The sequence below is a fragment of the Bison bison genome, unplaced genomic scaffold (assembly GCF_000754665.1).
Source record: "Bison bison bison isolate TAMUID 2011002044 unplaced genomic scaffold, Bison_UMD1.0 scf7180017864105, whole genome shotgun sequence".
Lineage (NCBI taxonomy): Eukaryota > Metazoa > Chordata > Mammalia > Artiodactyla > Bovidae > Bison > Bison bison.
Window position 1 is genome coordinate 3300833 of NW_011494677.1, and position 24735 is coordinate 3325567.

At 40.6% G+C, this 24735-nt stretch overlaps 1 protein-coding gene across 1 annotated transcript in view; it reads right to left on the reverse strand.

Moving 5' to 3' along the window:
• Positions 1-17596, reverse strand: part of UNC5D (unc-5 homolog D (C. elegans)) — a 284709-nt gene extending 267113 nt beyond the window's left edge. Inside the window, exons 1-2 of the mRNA XM_010838852.1 lie at positions 17428-17596; positions 16919-17137 (exon numbers count right to left, since the gene is read on the reverse strand). Coding sequence (XP_010837154.1) covers positions 16919-17137; positions 17428-17596 — 388 coding nt within the window. The remainder of the gene's footprint in view (positions 1-16918; positions 17138-17427) is intronic.
• Positions 17597-24735: the final 7139 nt, after the last annotated feature.

The window sequence follows — 24735 nt, forward strand, 5'->3', positions numbered from 1 at the left end:
TAACTTTCCTTCCAAGAGTAAGCGTCTTTTAATTTCATGGCTGCAGTCACCATCTGCAGTGATTTTGGAGCCCAGAAAAATAAAGTCTGACACTGTTTCCACTGTTTCCCCATCTATTTCTGATAAAGTGATGGGACCAGATGCCATGATCTTAGTTTTCTGAATGTTGAGCTTTAAGCCAACTTTTTCACTCTTCTCTTTCACTTTCATCCAGAGGCTTTTTAGTTCCTCTTCACTTTCTGCCATAAGGGTGGTGTCATCTGCATATCTGAGGTTATTGATATTTTTCCCGGCAATCTTGAGTCCAGCTTGTGCTTCTTCCAGCCCAGAGTTTCTCATGATGTACTCTGCATATAAGTTAAATAAGCAGGGTGACAATATACAGCCTTGACTTACCTCTTTCCCGATTTGAACCAGTCTGTTGTTCCATGTCCAGTTCTAACTGTTGCTTCCTGACCTGCATATAGGTTTCTCAAGAGGCAGGTCAGGTGGTCTGGTATTCCCATCTCTTTCAGAATTTTCCACAGTTTCTTGTGATCCACACAGTCAAAGGCTTTGGCATAGTTAATAAAGCAGAAATAGATGTTTTTCAGAACTCTCTTGCTTTTTCGATGATCCAGCGGATGTTGGCAATTTGATCTCTGGTTCCTCTGCCTTTTCTAAAACCAGCTTGAACATCTGGAAGTTCACGGTTCATGTATTGCTGAAGGCTGGCTTGGAGAATTTTGAGCTTTACTTTAATAGCATGTGAGATGAGTGCAATTGTGCTGTAGTTTGAGCATTCTTTGGCATTGCCTTTCTTTGGGATTGGAATCAAAGCTGAACTTTTCCAATCCTGTGGCCACTGCTGAGTTTTCCAAATTTGCTGGCATATTGATGGCAGCACTTTCACAGCATCATCTTTCAGGATTTGAAATAGCTCAACTGGAATTCCATCACCTCCATTAGGTTTGTTCGTAGTGATGGCTTTCTAAGGCCCACTTGACTTCACATTCTAGGATGTCTGGCTCCAGGTGAGTGATCACACCATCATGATTATCTTGGTTGTGAAGATCTTTTTTGTACAGGTTGCCACCTCTTCTTAATATCTTCTGCTTCTGTTAGGTCCATACCATTTCTGTCCTTTATTGAGCTCATCTTTGCATGAAATGTACCCTTGGTATCTCCAATTTTCCTGAAGAGATCTCTAGTCTTTCCCATTCTGTTGTTTTCCTCTATTTCTTTGCATTGATCACTGAGGAAGGCTTTCTTATCTCTCCTTGCTATTCTTTGGAACTCTGCATTCAGATGAGTATATCTTTCCTTTTCTCCTTTGCTTTTCACTTCTCTTCTTTTCACAGCTATTTGTAAGGCCTCCCCAGACAGCCATTTTGCTTTTTTGCATTTCTTTTCCATGGGGATGGTCTTGATCCCTGTCTCCTGTACAATGTCACAAACCTCCATCCATAGTTCATCAGGCACTCTGTGTATCAGATCTAGTGCCTTAAATCTATTTCTCACTTCCACTGTATAATCATAAGGGATTTGATTTAGGTCATACCTGAATGGTCTAGTGGTTTTCCCTACTTTCTTCAATTTAAGTCTGAATTTGGTAATAAGGAGTTCATCGTCTGAGCCATAGTCAGCTCCTGGTCTTGTTTTTGCTGACTGTATAGAGCTTCTGCATCTTTGGCTGCAAAGAATATAATCAATCTGATTTTGGTGTTGACCATCTGGTGATGTCCATGTATAGAGTCTTCACTCGTGTTGTTGGAAGAGGGTGTTTGTTATGACCAGTGTGTTCTCTTGGCAAAACTCTATTAGCCTTTGCCCTGTTTCATTACATACTCCAAGGCCAAATTTGCCTGTTACTCTAGGTGTTTCTTGACTTCCTACTTTGGCATTCCAGTCCCCTATAATGAAAAGACATCTTTTTTGGGTGTTAGTTTTAAAAGGTCTTGTAGGTCTTCATAGAACCATTCAACTGCAGCTTCTTCAGCGTTACTGGTTGGGGCATAGGCTTGGATTACTGTGATATTGAATGGTTTGCCTTGGAAACGAACAGAGATCATTCTGTTGTTAAATCAGTGCATCCAGGTATAAGGTGGGGTAATTGATATGCCTGAGTTCCCCTGTCATCGAATAAGGAGACTTAGAGACAAGACATTTGGCAATCAGCTCTCGCTGAAGAAGCATTCAGTGAGTCAAAAATCTGTTCAGGCTAAAAAGGAATATATATACCCAGGTCTTCCGCATTTTAGTCGGATTTTTTACCAGCTTAGCCACAAGGGAAGCCCAAGAATACTGGAGTGGGTAGCTTATCCCTTCTCCAGCAGATCTTTCTGACCCAGGAATCGAACTGGAGTCTTCTGCATTGCAGGTGGATTCTTTTTTTTTTAGTTAATTAATTTATTTTACAATATTGTATTGGTTTTGCCATACATTGACATGAATCCACCACAGGTGTACATGTGTTCCCCAACCTACACTCCCCTCCCACCTCCCTCCCCATCCCATCCCTCTGGGTCATCCCAGTGCACCAGCCCCGAGCATCCTGTATCATGCATCGAACCTGGACTGGCGATTCATTTCACATATGATAATTTACATGTTTCAATGCCATTCTCCCATATCATCCTGCCCTTGCCCTCTCCCACAGAGTCCAAAAGACTGTTCAATACATCTGTGTCTCTTTTGCTGTCTCACATACAGGTTTATTGTTACCTTCTTTCTAAATTCCATATATATGTGTTAGTATACTGTATTGGTGTTCTTCTTTCTGGCTTATTTCACTCTGTATAATAGGCTCCAGTGAGACACCTCATTAGAACTGATTCAAATATATTCTTTTTAACGGCTGAGCAATATTCCATTGTGTATATGTACCATGGCTTTCTTATGCATTCGTCTGCCGATGGACATCTAGGTTGCTTCCATGTCCTGGCTATTATAAACAGTGCTGCGATGAACATTGGGGTACACGTGTCTCTTTCAATTCTGGTTTCCTTGGTGTGTATGCCCAGCAGTGGGATTGCTGGGTCGTATGGCAGTTCTATTTCCAGTTTTTTAAGCAATCTCCACACGGTTCTCCATAATGGCTGGACTAGTTTGCATCCCCACCAACAGTGTAAGAGGGTTCCCTTTTCTCCACACCCTCTCCAGCATTTATTGCTTATAGACTTTTGGATAGCAGCCATTCTGACTGGCGTGAAATGGTACCTCATTGTGGTTTTGATTTGCATTTCTCTGATAATGAGTGATGTTGAGCATCTTTTCATGTGTTTGTTAGCCATCTGTATGTCTTCTTTGGAGAAATGTCTGGATTTTTTACCAACTGTGCTACCAGGGAAGCCCTACATATATATAAGTAAAGAGAAAGAGAGAGAAATACACACACATACAAATTATATATCATCGTGTGGGTGTGCTTACTCATGTCTGACTCTTTGCAACACCACAGACTTTAGCCTGCCAGGCTTCTCTGTCCATGGGATTTCCCAGGCAAGAATACTGGAGTGAGTTACCATTCCCTTCTCCAGGGGATCTTCGCAACCCACTGATGAACCTGTGTCTCTTGTGTCTCCTGGATTGGCAGGCAGATTCTTTACCACTGTGTCACCTGAGAAGCCCAAAGTATATACACATATAAATTTGTGTGTGTATATATACACACACAAATATATATTTACATATATATATACACACACATATATATATTTGCATGTGTATTACACACACACTTATTTTTACTTTCTCTTAAGAATATCTAAACCCATCAGCTTCTTCTAGGTTGCAAATGAAGATAAATAGCATCTCAAAATGGTTCAAGGTCATCGTGTTTATAAAGCAGAGAATTTCCTATCCAAACCTTAAAACATGCTTTGAGTTAACCTAGGCACTGTGGTGCTTAAAGGGTACCTGGGGCCTGTTTTAATGAGACAGAGGAAGACAGTCAGACATGGAGTAAGTTTATACTCACAGATCCCTAGAAACAGGAGGCACATCACCCAGGGCTACATGGGGAAGCACCAGGGTCTGTCAGGAGGCAGAGGGGTCAGGAGACATGGGAAAGAGACTTTATTGCAGTTTCCTTGGGAAGAACTGGAGAGGCAAGGTAAAAAGATTTAGAGTTGGTGAGTTTGCTTCATTTCAGTGGACTCTGGGAGAGAATGGCTGTTGCTACTTGTCTGGTACCTGGTCCCAGGTTAGGGCAGGAGAATAAGAGTTTAATAAAAGGAATATTGGGGTAAAGCTCTGTATCTGTTGGTTTGCTTATGAAGGACGTGCTTACAGGTGAGTCATTTGCATCTCTAGGAATGAGCTATCCCTGGGTAAGACAGTCCCTTGAAGGTCAGCGAGACCCTGAGATGTCAGAGAATCAAATACTAAACCTTGATAAACACAGTTACTACACATGGACAGCCATACATTTGCTTTGGAAAGCACAGACAGTTGGCCACAGACTCCCACAGGGAAGGTCATATTGATCTCACCCCATTCATGTCAGGAAGTCTTGCAACCTCTCATTCAGACTAACCGCAGCTGAAAGGGGAATGCTGAAGTCATGATTTCAGCATTACAGTGCCTTGGTTTCAAGTCCTTCAAAGAGGCTCCCTGTGGGTTTGGAGAAGTGGAATGAGTATCAACCAACTATTTCTAAACACAGTATGCTTTGGAAGGTAGTGTTGGTGTGTCAGCCTTCTCTAAAAAGCTATAAGTAATTCTGCAATCTACACACCACCCCCTCCCCCCAAAAAAATTGTATAGCATCTCTCTGGCTTAGGCTTTTTTTTTTTTCCTCTAACATGAGGTCTTTAGTCTTGTGAAGCCATCCCCTCTAGGAAAACTAAAAATAAAACTACCATATGAGTCAGCAATCCTACTGGCACAAGTGGGGAAATACCCTGAGGAAACTATAATTCAAAAGGACACATGTACCCCCAGTGTTCACTGAAGGACTGTTTATAACAGTTAGGACATGGGAACAATGTAAGTGTCTGATGACAGATGAATGGATAAAGAAGATGTGGTACATATATATACAATGGAATATTACTCAGCCAGTAAAAGGAATGAAAGAGAGTTATTTGTACAGACATAGATGGACCTAGAGTCTGTCTTATAGTGTGAAGTAAGTCAGAAAGAGAAAAACAAATACTGTATATGAATCCATATATATGAAACCTAGAAAAAATGGTACAAATGAGCCCAATTCCAAAGCAGAGATATAGATAATGGACATGTGAACACAGCGGGTGAGGGGAGGGCGGTCTGAATCGAGAGAGTAGCATCTTCACATTTACACTATCACGTGTACAATAGGTAGCTAATGGTAAGCTGCTGTATAACACTGGAAGCTCAGCTGAGTTCTCTACGAGGACCTTTGAGGGGCGGGAGGGGGTGGAGTGGGAGGGAGGCCCGAGAGAGGGGATACATGTCTACTTAGGGCTGACTCACTTATCATACAGCAGAAAATAACAACATTGTAAAACAACTGTATTCAAATTAAAAAAGAAGGCCACAAGTGAATTAGCTAACCTCCCCTCTCCCACAAAGTATAGTGTGCTCTCCATACCAGGCCTTTTTCTTCTAACGTGAAGTATTTAGCCTTGTCAACCATACTCTCCAGGAAAACCCGTGGGAAATGGCAGTTTGTCTCCATTATACTTTTCTCCACCATAACAAAAAACATTTCATAAAAATAAAAACTTAAATAGTATATACTCTCATGAAGTGAAGTGAAGTCACTCAGTCATGTCCGACTCTTTGCAACCCCATGGATTGTAGCCTACCAGGCTCCTCTATCCATGGGATTTTCCAGGCAAGAATACTGGAATGGGTTGCCATTTCCTTCTCCAGGAGATCTTCCCAAACCAGGGATCGACCCCGGGTCTCCTGCATTATAGGCAGACATTTTACCATCTGAGCCACCAGGGAAGAGTATATATACTCTCGTAAACCTTCACTATTGTTCTTTGAGTGATATAGTGTGTGTGTGTGTGTGTGTGTGTGTATGCATTAATAAAGTGCTTCCCAGGTGGTGTGGTCTTCCCTGGTGGCTCAGATGGTAAAGAATCTGCCTCCAATGAAGGAGACCTGGGCTTGATCCCTGGGTTGGGAAGATCGCCTGGAGGAGACAGTGGCAACCCACTCCAGTATTCTTGCCTGGAGAATCCCCATGGACAGAGGAGCCTGGCAGCCCTCAGAGGAGCCTGACAGTCCATGGGGTTGCAGAGAGTTGGACAGGACTGAGCGACTAAGCACAGCGCACACACAGTTGGTGCAAAGATAAAGAATCCATCTGCCAATGCAGGAGACCTAAGAGATGCAGGTTTGATCCCCAGGTCCAGAAGATCCCCTGGAGGAGGAAACGGCAACCCACTGCAGTTTTCTTGTCTGGGAAATCCCATGGACAGAGGAGCTTAGTGGGCTACAGTCCATGGGATCACAGAGTCAGACACGACTGAGCACAGTGTGTACATGCATTAATAAATGTATACACATAAATGTATAAATGTGTGCATTTACATATATACATGAGAAATCACATCTGAGAAACATTCGTTGAAAGCAGCTCTATTTCGGGACACCTTTACCCACCCCCCAGCCCCCCTCAATGAATAGTGTTGTAGAGATCATCATCTACTTCTCCATCTCAAGAGATGGCAGCTAACTTGTTCAGAGGAAGTGCTACAGGGGAACAAAAATCCCAGGCAAATGGAAGCTGGCATGTCATAAATAAGACGAGCCTGGTACCTGATAACTTGTGCAACTCTAATAGGCACGGAAAAGTCCAACCCTTTAAATTATTGTGCAAATTATAACCATCAGCCTTTGTTATGGAGGAGAGTCTTACAGAAGATAAAAATATGACTATGGAACTGAAATGCTAATAAGCTTTCTACGCTGTGGATGGTTTAGTTGTAGAGAGACGAATGCTGGCAGCGGATGAGTAATTGCTCGGCGTGTACTAAACACAACAGAGCTGCACAGAGCTTCATCATGTGTCACCATTATTTGTTTACATGAGAAAAATGCTGACAGCAGTTATTGCTATAATCCCCGTATTTATCAGATAGGAAACACTAGTTACTCTTAGCAGGTCTAATCCTGTTGGGAGAATAAAAGTTAGGGAATTTTCAAACTAATTGAAGTATATGCTTCACTGTTCAGAAAAGAGAGATATAGAAGAAAGAAGAAAACAGAGAGAAAAAGGCTGAATGTTATCAGGTTGACCAAAAAGCCCATTTGAGTTTTTCCCTAAGATGATACAGAGTATTTATTTATGGTCCACTTTTAACAAAAGGGCTCTAGCTTAAGTCCTAACTTGTTCTTTAGAAAAGGGTTCTAGAGTACTACTTAACGTTCAGCACCATGCCAACTGCAGCCAGTACCTAACAGCTGTCCCTCTGCTTTTCATCTTCTGATCATTATCAGACTTTCAGGAAGCCCATCAATACCATCCTGCCATGGTTTTTTCTGCAAACCAGTTCTCAGATGTACCTGGGGATGGGTGCATAGGGAGGGTTTCACATGGTTCTCTGAGGCTAAACACGTCACCACAACTGAATGTTCAGTCTTTGGAAGTTCTCTGTAGTGGGATACTCAGATAACTAAATAACCAGATTCAAGGGGAAAAAAGGAGAATCCCTCTTCCTCCTGTAATATTTTCAAACCACACAAAAGTAGTTAAGAGGCTTACGACTAGATTGTGGTGAACTGTTTTCCAGCGTGATCTCCATGCCCATTTCCCTGGGCTGTTCTAGCCCGTGTCATGCCTAGTCCACGCCTGGTTTGCTACACTGAGCAGTTTCATGATCGGGAATTAGCCCAGATAATGAGTCTACTGAGTTAGCTTCCACAGATAAAGCTCCAAAGAACTATTCTAATACAACTTCATGAGTAGCATGGGATCTTGCTCAATTTAGGGCAAGAGAAAAAAAAAATATATCAAACTGCCCACGAGAAGCAACCACCTCTTATTCAAGAACCTCCTTTAACAGACCAGCATCTCCTTAGATCCCTCAGTCCCTCTGATGCGTGTACTTTGCTCTGACACAGCCCCATCTCATTCCACTGTCTACTAAGAAGAGGGGAAAAAAGCCCATTCCGCTTGAAGAAGTGAATCCACCATGTATCCAAGGGGCCATTTCCCATTTGTCTCTTACTAGTCCAGGTAGTCGGAGAAGGCAATGGCAACCCACTCCAGTACTCTTGCCTGGAAAATCCCATGGATGGAGGAGCCTGGTGGGCTGCAGTCCATGGGGTCGAGAAGAATCAGACATGACTGAGTGACTTCACTTTCACTTTTCACTTTCATGCATCGGAGAAGGAAATGGCAACCCACTCCAGTGTTGTTGCCTGGAGAATCCCAGGGACGGCGAAGCCTGGTGGGCTTCCGTCTATGGGGTCGCACAGAGTTGGACATGACTGAAGCAACTTAGCAGCAGCAGCAGTCCAGGTAGTAGAGGAGAGTGAAGAAGCTGGCTTGAAACTCAGCATTAGAAAAAATAAGATTATGGAATCTAGTACCTAGTACCACCACTTCATGGCAAATAGAAGGGGAAAAAAGTGGAAGCAACAGATTTTATTTTTGGGGGCCCCAAAATGAATCCACTATGGTGGATAGTGACTGCAGCCATAAAATTAAAAGACGTTTGCTCCTCTGAAGGAAAGCTATGACAAACCTAGACAGCAAGGATCAATTAAAATTTAAAAACAGAGATGTCATTCTGCCAACAAAAGTAGCGGAAGCTATGGTTTTTCTAGTAATCATGTACAGATGTGAGAGCTGGACCATAAGGAAAGCTGAGCGCCAAAGAATGCTTTCAAATTGTGGTGCTGGAGAAGACTCTTGAGAGCCCCAAGGAGGTCAAACTAGTCAATTCTAAAGGAAATCAACCCTGAATATTCATTGGAAGGATTGATGCTGAAACTGTAATACTTTGGCCATCTGATTCGAAGAGCCAACTCTTTGGAAAACACCTTGATGCCTGGAAAGATTGAGGGCAGGAGGAGAAGGGGGCGATAGAGAAAGAGATGGTTAGATGCCATTACCAATTCAATGGACATGAATTTGAGCACGCTCCAGGAGACAGTGAAGGAGAGGGAAGAAGGGTATGCTGTAATCCATGGGGATGCACAGAATTGGACATGATTAGTGACTGAACAACAACAGGAAGCCAAGGTTTAGAGCCCAGAAAGTAGACTCAAACAGTAAGCTTCCCCAAATTTTGAAGAACATATCATTCTTGACTAATCATTATATCATTTGTATGTCCCTTTACTTCTATTAATGTCATCATATCCATCATCTTAAAACGATGGTGTTACTAGTCCTATTATTTTGCTGCAGGTCCCATATCATAAGAAACAGATCAAAGACACAGTTGACAACATACATTATTTTAAAACATTGTACTGAGGCCTCAGACGTGCTTGCTACTTTGCCAGGCGCTGAAGATACTGTGACAAAGCAAATGATGAAGATTCTCATTCTCAAGGAGCTGTGGATAGAGCAGGAGACACTTCAACCTGCCCGAACGTTGGAGTGTGACAAATTCTACAAGAGGAGAAGCACAGGTGGCCAAAGATCACACAAGATAAGCTTTTAACCTCTCTATAGCACCACCAAAAGCTTCTAGGGTGGGCGCCATTCTACCTACAACCTGAAGGCCCAGTATTTAGCTCAGGGTCTAGGGCAAGGCTCTAGTAAAGACACATGAATCTGATCCGTATTTGAAGTTTTAAAATTTTGAGATGCAAAGAAGCCTTTAGATGGAACTGTGCTTCCATTTCTTAAGGGAGCTTACACGTCTTCAGGCCAACATGCTATACTGAAAGTAGCAAATTAAATGGAGCTAATTGAAAGGTAGATCCATATTTCATTTTACTGGCAGATGCTTAATTAGGGCTAAATGTCTTTTGCCACTTTATCCTAGCAACAAGATTAAAATGTATTTTGATAAAAAAAAAAAAATCCTCCTTTGAAAGTGCACTATGCCTAATGAATACTCTTTAGTTTCCCCTGGATAATAACCACTCCACGTATCCCTCAGAAGTATGGCAAGTTCAGTCTTAAGTACAGAAACTAAGAATACACCCAAGCTCTCCAGTTTCGTCCTCACCGGAGATTAGAATTAATCATCACAGAGGTGTCTGCCAGAGGAAAGTAAATTAACTCGATAGTGTGGTCTGATAACAGACAGAAGGGAAACTTAAGAGGCAGGAGTAGGGAAGGGAGAGTTATTTAGAGGACAGGACCCCTGAATGACTTACTCAGACCTCACACTCACAGCTTGTGGGTAACCCACTCATGATTTCCAACCCTGTTGCCCCAGTCAATGGCTTTTCATTCCTGCAGACACTACAACAACTTCCTGGTAGTAAATCATCCTGAGATTATCCCACCAATTCTATCTCCCTAGGTGATACCAGGGGCTCTGGGAATCACCAAGACAAAATGTATATCAATGCAGTGAATCCTAGGCAAATGAGATGTCATTCCATGAAAGACAACTCTTTACCTATTAATAATACAGATGCTGGGAAAGATTGAGGACAAGAGAAGAGGGTGGCAGAGGATGAGATGCTTGGATGGCATCACTGACTCAACGGACATGAGTGTGAGCAAGCTCTGGGAGATGGTTAAGGACAGGGAAGCCTCAGGTGCTGCGATTCATGGGGTTGCAAAGAGTCAGACATGACTTAGTGAATGAACAACAACAACATACCAGCACTTTTTGGAACTGCAAAAGTTCATAATTTTCTATTTGTTTTTAGAAGCATAGAAACTACTACTGCGTCTATTTAAACATTGGTAATACTGTAAAACACAATGAAATGTTTTACAACTGAAAAGATAAAATAACACACAATTTTAGCAGTTTTATATTTATCATTTTGAAGGCTAACCTCGACTGGGAATTTGCTATATACCAGACCTTGAGCTAAGTATGTCACACACATTAGGTTCCACCACCCCTACTATAGTTTCCAGAGTAGATACAATTATAACTGCCATGTTGTACAAGGCAAAGCTGAAGTGAAAGGATACTAAGCAACATACCTACCTTAAGAAAGTCTGTAAATGGATAAACAGATCTCAAAAATGGTAGGTGTCATACTGCACTAATATTGACACTCTTAACCACAGGACTATCCTCAGTTTCTAAAATATCTTTATAATTCCCACTTCGCATAAAGAAACACACTTCTAAATGCTGTATGAACAGAAAAGACTATAAAAGTCCAAAGACACTGCTTAAGAATTTAGGGTTTAGAACAAATATCGGGCTGATATCGTGATTTGCCATTAAATTATATAAGATGGTTAGCTGCCTTCTGTCTCTGCTATGAATGAAATGATATTAAACAGCTTTTTTTTGGTAGGACAGATTTAAATTAGACACACAAGACAAGGTCTGCATGTTCTGTCACAAATTTTGGGAAGGAATTCATAATATTTTCCCGAACACCTTTTTAGAATAGGTGGGTCCTCTCTGAGAAACAGAGTAATGAACAGGATAAAACCTGGGTGGGGTGGAAGAATGTTTCTATAAACGTGAGTTTTAAACCAACAAACTGGCAATGGAACAGTTGAGAGATGGATTTTTCTGTGTTCTGTGGTCTCAAATATATGCTTCCCAAATGTATCCTGGTGATTTGTGAACACTGAAGGTAACTTCAAATTAATGGTTTTCTGGAAGATACTATATCCAAATCCCCATCACCGGCATAGCAAAGTTCTTAGATATAAATTTTAAAGATTTAATACATTTTTATTTCTGTTCTTCTCCCTTTTCTCAACACAATCCATTAACCTCTTCTCTCCAGAGAGTGACTCCAGTTCTTTATGAAGGAAATCTCTCAGTGAAATCCCTGAAATGATATTCTTTAAGAAGAAAAATATTAGTTTACTGGAGTTGAGACTTTTCCCATAATGCATTGAAATACACATTATTTCACTCATTAGAGTTCGATATCTCCAAGGCAGAATAAGAACCAGGGAGGCTTGTTAAGGGAACTCCGTTTTTATTGAACAATAAAGAAGTAGCTAAGCTTATTGATAACTCAAGCTTCCCACAGGCTACATTATCCTGCTTGCCAAGGATGAGTTTTCCTGGTTATTGTTCTTCTCTGTGTATGTGTGTGTGCACACACACTTGCTTATTATATTAAAACTCTTAATTTCTGGGTTATTGGAACAATCCACCCTTTTCTCAGGGGCACGATGCCTGAACTGGGACTGCCTCTCAACTCCAGATGTTAACTGAAGAAAAATAAAGGAAGAAGACTTCCCATATTTCCAAATGAAATGAGGCAGAACAAATGAAAGGGGATTGCTTGGCTTCTGCAGAGAGCTACAAGTGTACATTACTAAGAGGTATAGCCATGTCTGTGCAAACACAGTAACTCATGTCAAATAAATTGTGCCTTTTGCAGGAAAGAACTCTTGCTCTGGGTTTTCCAAGCTAAATTGCATGAAAACACACAATCCTTTTTCTTCTTATTTGAACTGTTAGATGACGGGGCCAAATTACCAGAAAAGACCAAAGGCAGTTTGCAGCCTTTAACAACTGAAAGGACTTATTGCTTCCAGTTTGGAAATACAAAAGATTCTGTGTGGACTCCCAACACTCCCAGGTCCTATGCATTTCCCATTAGTTCAGTGAAGAAAGAAAACCTGTAAGTAAAAAGGATATCAAAGTTCTCTGGGATTAAAAAATGGAGACCATGTTGGCCAAAGATATTGAAGCAGATACTTTTCAACTTCTTAACAGCATGGATAATTCTCTGCTGCTGCTGCTGCTGCGTCGCGTCAGTCTACCCCTGGTCAAATGTGGTCCCACTGTTCTTGGTCTCCTGGTGTCATTCACTCCCCCTGGACTGGCAGGAACTATTTTTCAGACCCCATCAAAAGCCATTAAGGCTGTAAGGTAGCCAACTCCTGTTCTCCAGCTCCACAGTGAAGAAACCCAAGGGAGGGGTAATGCATCTATTTTTCAATACCTGAGGCCATTTTGTTTCCAACCTTAATTGAACTTATGCATTAGTTTGGGGTCTAATATCTCCACTCATCTTGCTCCAGTGTCCACTTTTCCACTGAATACAGAGCTTAGGAAACATAATTGCAGTGTTCGGTAGACAGCGATTTTCATTAAGCACACGGAAGAAAAAAACAGTTTTAGGGAGAGACATTTCTTTTCTATTGATTCAATCAAAATAACTTGGAAGAAAAGGTTGTGCTTATTAAATTCTTTTCAAAAGGTAGTTGTTAAAATTTAAGTTCTTTCTCAAACGCTTGTTTTTTAAAATCAGTGTATAATCTCTTCAGATTTTGTCATTTATGATTTTTTTTGTTCTTCCCAGTTCCTTTGAAATTTGTGACTTTTATTGGTCTTTTTTAATTTTATTTTTTTTTAAAGGAAGCAAAGGCAGAGACTTTTACATGGAGGCAGAGAATGTAATCAACGCCGCTGTCTTCAAGACATGGAGTTGCCTAGCAATGAGAAAGGAATTAAAAGCAGGAAGCAATGACAAAACTGAATGTTGTGAAATTACAAGAGGGTAGAGTGTTAAATGGGCCTGCAATATTTATCAAGAGGTTTTTAAATGAGAATGGATATAGGATTTTCTAGCAATAGTATAAAATAATAGCTGACCATTTTTCAATGTTCTTCCTATCTGTTATTTGCAGCAGTTTACCCAAAGGTTTTCTGCTATTTTCAGTTCATTACTGGCAAAATCTAGGACAGAAATGTCTGAGGAAAAAACACACAACCCTATGGAGCCACTAGTATCTGAGTCCCCCCTCCAGTTGGACTAGCTGAGTTTAAGAGACATATACCTTTCATATTTCACATTGTTCTATAGGCTTTTGTCCTATGGGCAATGCTGTTCCCTTTGTTGCTCTCTCCCCAAATATCAAGAGTTTTCTTGGAAGTCTTCATGCAAAGGTAAATTGAGATTGCTGTTTGTGACTCAAACTCTCTTAACACCAGATTTACTCACCTAGGTCTCTCCATGATCCCAATCTTTGGAACACAGAAGCAAAAACTTTCCCAATACGAAGATTCAGTTTGTTCTTTTCATTGGTTTTGATTTTTGCCAAACCCTTCTTTAAAGGAGGAAACTACACCTGGAATCCTGGAAATGTCTCTATACCTTTAATTGTTACCAACTTCTATCAGTGCTGGATATACAACATAAAATAAGGGATTAGCCCTTGGAGACATGGCTGAGATGGAAAGGAACAGACAAACTCCAGTGGAATAGCGATAAGGATTATACTTGGGAAATTAAACATTAAACAGTTTGATGATAGAAAATGCTGAGACAGGTGATGAAACCCATCCTGATGTCAGTAAGGAAATTTGTCAATATTTTGATTGGGAAGGAGACCATAGGAATCTGTATGGTCCTTTATAGTACCAAGGAAACATATCCATAGTGAAGATCAGGAGATCTGGGTTCTAGCAATAGCTATGCCAAGAACTACTTGTGTTTCTTGGAACCTTTTATTTTAATAAACAAAACAGAGCTGTTATGTTGACCACTGAGATCCCTTCCCATCCTCACATTTAGAAACTGGAATTCTAAGCATGCTTTTGGTCTGAAGAATAGTATATCTAAAACAAGCACTTCTGTTTTCTTCCTCATTCTAATTCCAAAGTGCAATGATTAGGGAATTGTGATTCTCTGCCTTTTGATACATTTATGCTACAAACCCAAATTAGCTCAGAACTGCATAATCATTAGCACTGTTGATATATATGTTCAGTTCTTTGCCTCCTTCATTGTTCCTAGGCAGAGACAGAGTAATATCTGAAGATCGTTATGGAATGATTTTCACCCTCTGCTTTGGAACACAGCATACCCTGCTTACTTCCTTGTTGGGTGCGGATGTTTCTCTTCTGACTCCTCAGGAGGTGTGTCTGCGTCTCTAGGACCATTTTCTTGTCATATTGCCCATTCTCTCTTGACAACTCCTCCATCTCCATGGGTTCACTCTTTACGATGAGGGCCTTAGTTCCAGATCTATATCTCTTCATTATCCCGTAAGTATTTCAAGTATAGTTTGTTCAAACAATGATCTCAGACTTTTCTCCTTGCTAATGTGATTACTAATATTAATTGCATAACCCTTTTCCTTCTGTTAAGAGATTCATTTTTATTTCTCCATTCATTCAATCATTCAGCTATTAAGTCCGATTTGTGACACTGCTTGTCACATTAGCTATCTAGTTCTTATTTCTGTGGCCATTTCTCAAGAAGCAGACCTTACTTTCTCAGCTGAATTACTCAAGTCTCTTAACTTCTCCATTCCTGCTTCTCCTTACCATCCCAAAGGCTTGTTCCAGATTCATCTTTTGAAGTATAGTTTCAAAGCCATTGCATTCCTGTATGTCAATATAATCAATCCCTACCATTAAGAAAATATCCATAAAATTGAGTAAAGGACTTCTTGCTCTGATATTTGAGGTCTTTCATGCCACTAATTCAGCTGTTTTCCAGCTATCAACTGCTATCTCCTGTATCAATTTTATATTTCAACCAAACCAAACTAAGTAGAACACACACTCAGCTTTCTTTCATTTGCTAATATTGACCACTGAGACCCCTCTCTCTTCAATAGAGTGTAGCATCAATTATGCTTAATAGAATTACAAATTCAATGCTCCTTTCAAATGCTATGCCTTCCACACCTTTCCTGAGAGTCCCAGTTAGACATGATTTTTTAAAATCCTCCCTAGCACCATCTACTTCTCTTTAGACATTTATCATAACTTCATTTGCACTTATACTGGTCATAATATATTAGTAGCTTATAATAGGTCATACCTATTAGTAGGTATGAAGGTCTACATCAGAGTTTGCCTCCTCCCCTTCCTGGAATACTCTGAAAGACTTAGCTTAGTGTACTAATCAGGACTGGTATATAGTTAATAAATTAAGCTGATACAACTTCCTAATTATTCATGACTTTATTTATTCCAAATCTGACATCTAGTAAGTTTAGAACTAATAAAAATCAATAACATAGAGTAACATCAAATTGGATTTAGGATGAGGCTAAATTTTCTGTTAGTCTGAGAAGCCAAAGTTCAAAAGCATATACTGTTTTTATTATATGCTAAAATATAAAAGTAATACATTTTGAAAGTTTTGAGTCAAATGATCTTATTTAGATATCCAGCACAAGCAAGCCCACAGTTCACTTAATCTCTTTGAGCCTCCGTTCCCTTATTTATAAGAAGGCAATAACAGCATTATTTATCCCAGAGGGCTGTTGAGAAGACAGTAGGATAATGTGTATCAGAAGCTTAGATAAGGTCTGGTTAAATAGTAAGTGCTCAATAAATATTAGCTAATATGATCACTATTCTCATCATCACTCCTCACCAGACAAATCAGCCAGCTAATAAAGATGGTCCTGAAATTCTTTTATACAGGAGATCCTATTCAAATCTGGTCTTCTAATGTGAACTTCTTTATCATTACACAGTAATCAAAAGAACTCAGACGACTCAGAAACCATCAGCTGTAAAGAATGAAGCATACAAGAATAATAGCCAGGAAGAAAGATTAGAGAAACTGAATTTAGGCTGCTTAAAAGGGTGCTTCTTGAAAGATTTATGTCATGAAAAAAATATTCAGAATTCAGAAAATGAAAACAGTGACTGCCTGATTTTATTTCCAGGGAGAATATTAACTTTTATACAAAATTAAATAAAAAATGCTCGTCTACCATATTGGAGTAGACCAGCAGGAGTGTTGTGGGGTCATTTCAAGACACGACTTCCTCTTATATTCCTCGGATACTGTTAACATGACTTCACTCAAATAAGGTGTCTGACTTAACACAGGTTTCCCCAGTCATATTGACAGAAAAATCTGAGAAGCTACCACAGATTCTTCTGTTGCTTCCCATTCTTACCTGAACTCTCATCCAGACTCTCCTCAGAGACATGCTCATTCTGATGGACCCACTCGCCGTTGCATTTGAAGAATATCTGCATGGCTGGCCTTGCTTTGCACCTCAGTGCAATGGGGTTGCTCTTGATGATATAAGCATCGTCTGGCTCCTCTATGAAATGAGGCAGAGTCCCAGGAGCCGATGGGATGGAGTCAGGGAGGACTTCACCACTGTCGGTTCCTGTGAAATGGAAGAAGGTGTCAGAACAGTCTACATTGGCAGCACCTGCATCCGGGTGAGAAACACAACCGGCTCTAAGAATCTGTACTGGAAAACTCTGCATCCTAATCAGCACGCCCGCAAGGCCTATGCAGAGGAATTAGTGTCTAGAGATTGAATTCGCGTGATAGGGTACCTTTAGCCTAACACACATCCAGGGTTATTGGACAACTGAAGATAATGAATAGGAGCCCTCCTCTAACTACAGCTTTAAATCTTTATATTTTTGTTGACAGAACTGAGAGAGATACCTGTGGCTGAATCTTGAGATTCAGCCTGGTGAGTGGTTACCTCGAAGTATTCAATGAGGGCCCCCAGCTGCCTCAAAATGCTGAAATAATGGAGAGAATAGATCTGGTTCTCCCATACATGAGTATGAATAATGGTGATGTTGGTGGAGAATGGTCGGTCATAAGACATGTCCAAAGGATTGGCAACTGTCCACTTTCTTTACCTATGAACCTTGGAGACTGGTGTTCAACCTTGGATATAGTTTCATTTCCAAACTTACCAAACCTTCTAAAGGGAATGTGTATTTCTTCTGCTTGTCTTAGACCATCATTCCCTGCCCCAACATTTCCACCCATGGATGACTTCATTTTGAAAGCTAGGAACCAAAACAAATCACTAACAAGCTATAGTTTAAGACCTATAGTTACATTTGCTCAAAGTGAAATAAATATGTCTCCCCAAGTATAGGAAAGTGATGAGTGGAGAGAAATAATACGAAAAGGAAAAAGCAGGAGCCAAGACCTTGCTCCATTGCCGCTTTACTCTATTTAGCAAGGACTTGAGCCCCAGGAAACTAGCACACGGCCAAGGGAAGAAAGACATAACTACTGAGCAATGTGGAGCATAACCAAGAAGAACCCTATTTTATGCCTTCCCATGGCATTCCGGAGAAAGAACAAGCAAATACCAAGTATTGGTATTGATCTTCAATACCAAGATCAACTCTGCCCAAGAGAGGGTTTCTCTCATTCAAAGCAAACCAGTCTTTATGACAAGCTTGAGAAAAGGGACCTAATGAAACCAGCAGAACAAAATCCAGGTTATTAGGAGAGAGTCTGGAGGCCAGGAGGTGTCTGTGTCCTAACCTGGCTTCTTGGGTGCCATCATTGTAATTCTGAACAAACACAGACATTTCTATACACTGGAGTCAAGAAGCTAAATGACTAAGCACTCTCAAGGGTAAACAAAACTCACATTAGGTGGAATGTCCTTTTTAAGAGCCTGTAGTGGGTATCATCAAAGACAAAAGCACATAGGAGGAATGAATGCCTGTAATTTTGTGTGTGTGTAAAGAAAAAAGAAATAAAAGGCACTGAGTTATGGGAAAGACTGTTCACCAACAGGAATACATAAGTACTACACCACTGAAATAAATTAAACACAAGAGCTTGATTCTCCAAACTATTTTTTCATTAAATATATCAAATCAAGGTGTGGGGGGGGGTTCACATATTAAAGAGCTTGAGATTTATAAGTTTTCAAATACATTTGTAACAGAAAAGTTAACTCATGTTAATAGAAAAGTTAACTCACAAGATGAAAAAACCATCATTAAAGCCAATATTCCAAATAATGAGAGAGCAAACAGTTTAAGCCATAAAAGTTTGATAAACTCCTTCAAAAAATAAAATATGTATCTATCACATGGAAAAAGAAGGGTTTCAGGAGAGAATCTGAGAAGTGTTTTTTTTTTTAATGTTTTAAATTATATTTACAATGGGCTTCACAAAATATGTCACATATTAATTCATTTTGTTAATGACTGCTCAAACAATTTCCATCTTCAATAAATACCAAGTCTCCTCAGGCTTCTGTAAATCCATGCACTAGAGGAAATGGCAGAGGTATTAAAAGACTTTATATGGGCATCAAACAGCTCACACTCCCATCAGGGGTTTGAGTTTTGTCCAAAGTAATTCACTGATACAGAAAAGGGTCACCCGATGAACAAATACAAAGCCCCAAAGTGGTAGCCCAAGTGAACACAGGTGTGCATTACCCGCTGCTGTTCAGTTAGTATCAATAACAATGCATAAATGTGAGAAGAGACTACTGAAATGGGGTGTGGGCACAGAAAACACTTTCTAAGTAAACAGACAATATTAAACCAGCCTAAGTAAAATGACTGGAATATAAGATAAATTGCGCTTTAACCATCTGAGCCCCAAAACACACAGAGATCTGAAAGCAATTAGGATAGCTTCCTGCTACTTTAATAAAGCGCCTTTTGATAAAATAGTTCAGCCTTCAGAGAGTAGAAGAGTGGAACGGGAAAGGCTGCTTGAAGTGTCCTGGCTGTTCCGAGGACGTCCATTAAGAATCAATCAACCTTAATTATAAAATAGAAACGGACTCATAGACAGAGGTAACAAAGTTACGGTTACCACAGGGGATATGGCAGGGTATAAACTAGGAGTTCAGGATTAATGGATATACACGACTGTATAAAAAATAGATAAACAGTAAGGACCTACAGAACAGCACAGGGAACTATGTTCAATACCTTTTAACAGCCAACCTATAATGGCAAAGAATCGTGGTACAGGGCAGTAATATGTATGTGTACACGCACACGCACACACACACACACACAACTGAATCACCCTGCTGTACACTTGAAACTAACACAACACTAACTAAACTTCAATTTTTAAAAAAAGGAAAAGAAATTAAAAGAATCAATCAATCTCAACGTTCAGAGGAGGGAAAAAAAAGGCTGAATGTAGCATTCTATCTTAACTATTATTGAAGCCACATAAATATCATGTATATTTACGGAAAAGGCCAGGTTTCAGGAAAACAAAAAGCAACAACAACGAAAGTCAATTTGTGCTGGTAAGAGTGGAGAGGTGAGAGATTGTAGGCATACATTTGTACACATATTACCATTTCTTTGCATCCTTCTGACAAAAAATGAAGTGAAAACAGAAGAGCGCTAGTGGTTAAAAAAAAAATCTGCCTGTGAATGCAGGACACTTAAGAGACTACAGGTTCAATTCCTGGGTCGGGAAGATGCCCTGAAGAAGGGCACGGCAACCCACTCCAGTATTCTTGCCTGGATAATAGTCACAAAGTGGCCAACAGACTGAAGCTACTTACCAGGCACACGGAAGAGTTACCTATTTTCCTTTTTCTCCCCTGGTTTGCTTTGTGTGCATCCTGAAGTGTTGGGGGTGGTGTTTCTCTCACACTGATTATCTCCGGCTTCCCCTCATGAGGACCCTCCCTAGGGTCAGGCTTGAATTCCTGGTGAAGCAGTGCCCTGCCCTTCAGATGCTCCCCTCATAAAGTGAAGGCTGCTCCCCTGCAGACACCCCCTTCTTAACCCACTGGACTAGGAAGTTGCCAACAGAAGTTCCAAGCTGGGACCTAGAAGTTGCTAACAACCAGAATAGAAAAGAAGATGAAATAATTGAAAAGAATATGAAAAAGAATGTGTGTGTGTATATATATGTTAAACTGAAACACTTTGCTATACAACAGAAATGAACAGCACAAATCAAATACACTTAAATAACATTAAACAAAAGTTACTGACAAATCTGAAGAATTGATGCTTTTGAACTGTGGTGTTGGAGAAGACTCTTGAGAGTCCCCTGGACTACAAGGAGATCCAACCAGTCCATCCTAAAGGAAATCAGTCCTGAATATTCATTTGAAGGACTGATGCTGAAGCTGAAACTCCAATACTTCGGCCACCTGATGCAAAGAGCTGACTCACTGGAAAAGACCCTGATGTTGGGAAAGATTGAAGGCAGGAGGAGAAGGGGACAACAGAGGATGAGATGGTTGGATGGCATCACTGACTCAATGGGCATGAGCTTGAGTAAACTCCGGGAGTTGGTGATGGACAGGGAGGCCTGGCCTGCTGCGGTCCATGGGGTTGCAAAGAGTCAGACACGACTGAGCGACTGAACTGAACTGAACTGACAAATCCTAGGCCTGGAGGCGAGTGGCGGGGGATGGCTTACTTTAATAAATGATCATATGGAAGACTGCATGGGTATTTTAGACTTCAAGGTAAACTTACTTGGAATCTCAGTACGCTGACCACTGCTTTATAACTCAGATTGTACTTTTAAACTCAGTGTGACAAATGCTGATGACAACTGCCTTCTCCTACTTGGTAGAGGAATGAAAAGTCACAGACTGAGTTTACTTCTTCCCAGGTGGCAGGGCCACGTGACACCCATCGATGGCCAGTGAGTCATAAACAGACGTTTCTGAGAAAGCTTTTACTTTCCTGATAGAAGGAATACATGTGGTGGGCATCAACCTATCTTTTGTTCCTGCTGGAAGTGAGGAAGAGCACCGGGAAAAGCTGCAGAAGGCACAGACAACCAGCTCTGACAACACAGAGGCTGAACACACATCAGGAGGCATTCACCTCCAAAGAATCTGTCAGCTTTCCCCCGTTGTTTCTGCAGGAAACACTCACTGATACTCAAGATCTTCTGTTTGAAAGCCAGAGTGTGAAGCTTCACTCTATCAAATCCCAATGCTCACAGCGTTAAGTATTCGGGGAAGCTAAAAACAAAACACGGAAAGCAGGTTTTGTTGTTGTTGTTAGTTGCTCAGTTGTGTCCAGCTCTTTGTGATCCCACGAACTGTAGCCTGCCAGGGTACTCTGTCTATGGTATGCTTCAGGCGAGAATACTGGAGTGGGGAGCCATTCCCAAGTGGTCAGGATCTTACCAACCCAGGGACCGAACCTGAGTATCTTACATTGCAGGAAGATTCTCTACCATCTGAGCCACCAGGGAACTACGTTAGCAGAGAGTAAAAATAAGAGCTGCCATGTATTGAATGGTTATAGGGTTATGGTGATAAGCCTTCTACATGGATTAAGTCATTTAAACTTTATAACATCTAAGTGGCGGGTTGTTGAGTACCACTTTCTGCGTTTGAGAAAATGCTTCAAATATATGTCTTATCTAAAGTTATGTTGCTAGTAAGTGGGGACTGAATTTGAATGCAAATCTGACTCAAACACCTCACAATTCCATTTCAGTTCAAGTGAATGGGCCCTTAGAAGTCTGATAGTGTCATTGAGTGAGTGCCTACATTATGGCAACGATGAAGTGAAAGCGAACTCCCTCAGTCGTGTCTGACTCTTTGCGACCCCATGGACAGCCTACCAGACCGTCTGAGCCACCGGGGCACTCAGTGTTACACAGCTCAAAAAACCAAAATATGAGAAGCTAAAGGATCTGTGTGGCTCCTCACCTGCTTACATTACATGTAACATTCATCTTCAGGGTCACTCAGTGATCCCTTTGGCTGGACTGTGATTCCAGGTCTGTATGAGTGTGTTATGGACACACCCAGAAAAGGTCTCCAGAAAACACTTGAGAGAACAGCACAGCAAGGACTCGACTGATTAGAGTCGACTGACCAGGCATCCTCACTAAAGTCAGGAACAGACAAAGCAGTCAGAGAACGAGCATGGCTGAGAATAAAATAATGAGAAGGGTTTTGCAATGTTTCCTTTAGCAATAGCTTCCCCTCTCTTAAGCAGGAACAGTTAACGACTAAAACTCCAATTAAAATACAAGGAGTATACCACGATGCAGTGAACGTCAGTAAAAATAAAGGGACTGGAACCGGGGCTTTTGTCATTTTATATTTAACCAGGTTGAACTGCCAATGTTGGATGGTTTGAAATGTGAAGTCTGTAACAGGACTGGGCACGGCAGAGGAACAGTCATTCCAAACTGGGACTCATAAAACCCTGGAACATCAGGGCACTGGCATTTCATGGGTTAGAGTATGAACGAAGTTGAGCTTTAACATATTCTGAGAAATTCTAAATTATTTTCATACCTTTTCCCCAAGAGTATTTTGAAATACATTTCATTTTTTTCTCTTCTGTCTCCAAAGAGCACTTCTCACTGCAACAAAACATGCATTTGTGTTTGCAAGTTCCACCAATAACTCTGCCATAAAGCAAAGAGTAAGTCCGGTAAAACAAAAGATCTTTCAGAATCAAATAACCTGATTTAAAGTCTGGTTTAACTTTGTGGCCTTAGGTGAAGAACTTAATTCTGAAGTTCCATTTTTCTCATTCATAAAATGGGTACCCTGTGATGGTAAAGTGAGATAATATATGTGGTAAAATACAGTAAGTAATAAAATGTTATATAATTTGCCACCACTGACTGCCATCAGTATCATTGCCTGGATAAAGACCGTCAAACAAAAGAGAAAGAATTATAACTATGATTTAGATTTCCACTCCAAACTTATTACCCCAATATTCATATTTCGGTTTTGTGATGGTTATTATTTTCATCCCAGTGCTCGTCATGATACAAACTGTTGTTTATACCATTTCTGTTTGCTACCCATGTGTATGCTAGAGCAATTGTGTTAGGTCACCAACTCTGAAAACACACTGAGGCATTTATTTATTCAACAAACATATAGTAAACTGTTAAACCATACGCCAGGCACATGGTTATCCTGCAAAGCTATGTAATAATATACAATGGATTTCCTGTTGGCCAGATTCCAAAACTACTGGCTTTAACAGGCAAGCAGTTATTAAACGTAGGAAACTGCGTAGTATTCCAGGGTCCCTTTCACTGCAATATTTAAATGAAGTCAAGGCACCTTACAAATAGCTAAATTTCATTCAATGTCTGGAAACCATTCGGTCCATGGCAATATTTAAGTCAGAGAACAAATCCACACCTTGGAAACCAAGTTACATAATCAGAGACAACACAATAGAGCTGGCTTCTCTGCTTTTGTTTATGTAAATGTGTCTTGACTCCATATGGTTTCTTAATTAGGTAAGGGCTGCATTGTATCCATTTAATGCAGAACAACAGCCGGAATTTTACATACCAAATATTTAATGCAATTTATGAAACAGACTCTTTCTCTAGGCTCCAATAAAAGTTTTCTTTTTTAAACTCAGAAATGATCTGCCTTCTTCCCAACCTCTAATAAAAATGGAAATGTTTTATATCATCTCATTTGCATAGTTCACCTCACTTGTATCATTCTTATACATGGTCTAGGATATTATTCCATTGAGCAGATTTTAAATTCTGCAGAGTAGATGGTAAACAACACTGACAATGTATTCAAAGAAATCTGAAAAGTCCTTCTCAGTTCCTCACACAAGAAACTTCAGATTTCAGTAGAGGTTGTGAAAGCATCATTTCCCAGGCTACCACAATTTGCCTAAACATAGTCAGTCTTTTTGTTAAACTGACATACGGGTACATCCTTACTCAGGTTAGGCAGTGTTCTAGGTACTGGACATTGAGTCCAAAGATAACTAAGACAGTCAATTTCCCCAAGGAGCTCCCTGATTGAATTTGTTGTTCAGTCGCTCAGTCATGTCTGACTCTTTGCGACCCCATGGACTGCAGTGCAACAGCCTTCCCTGCCCTTCTCTAGCTCCCGGAGTTTGCTCAAATTCAAGTCTGCTGAGTCAATGATACCATCCAACCATCTCATCCTCTGTTGTCCCCTTATCCTCTTGCCCTCAATCTTTCCCAGCATCAAAGTCTTCTTCACTGAGTCGGCTCTTTGCA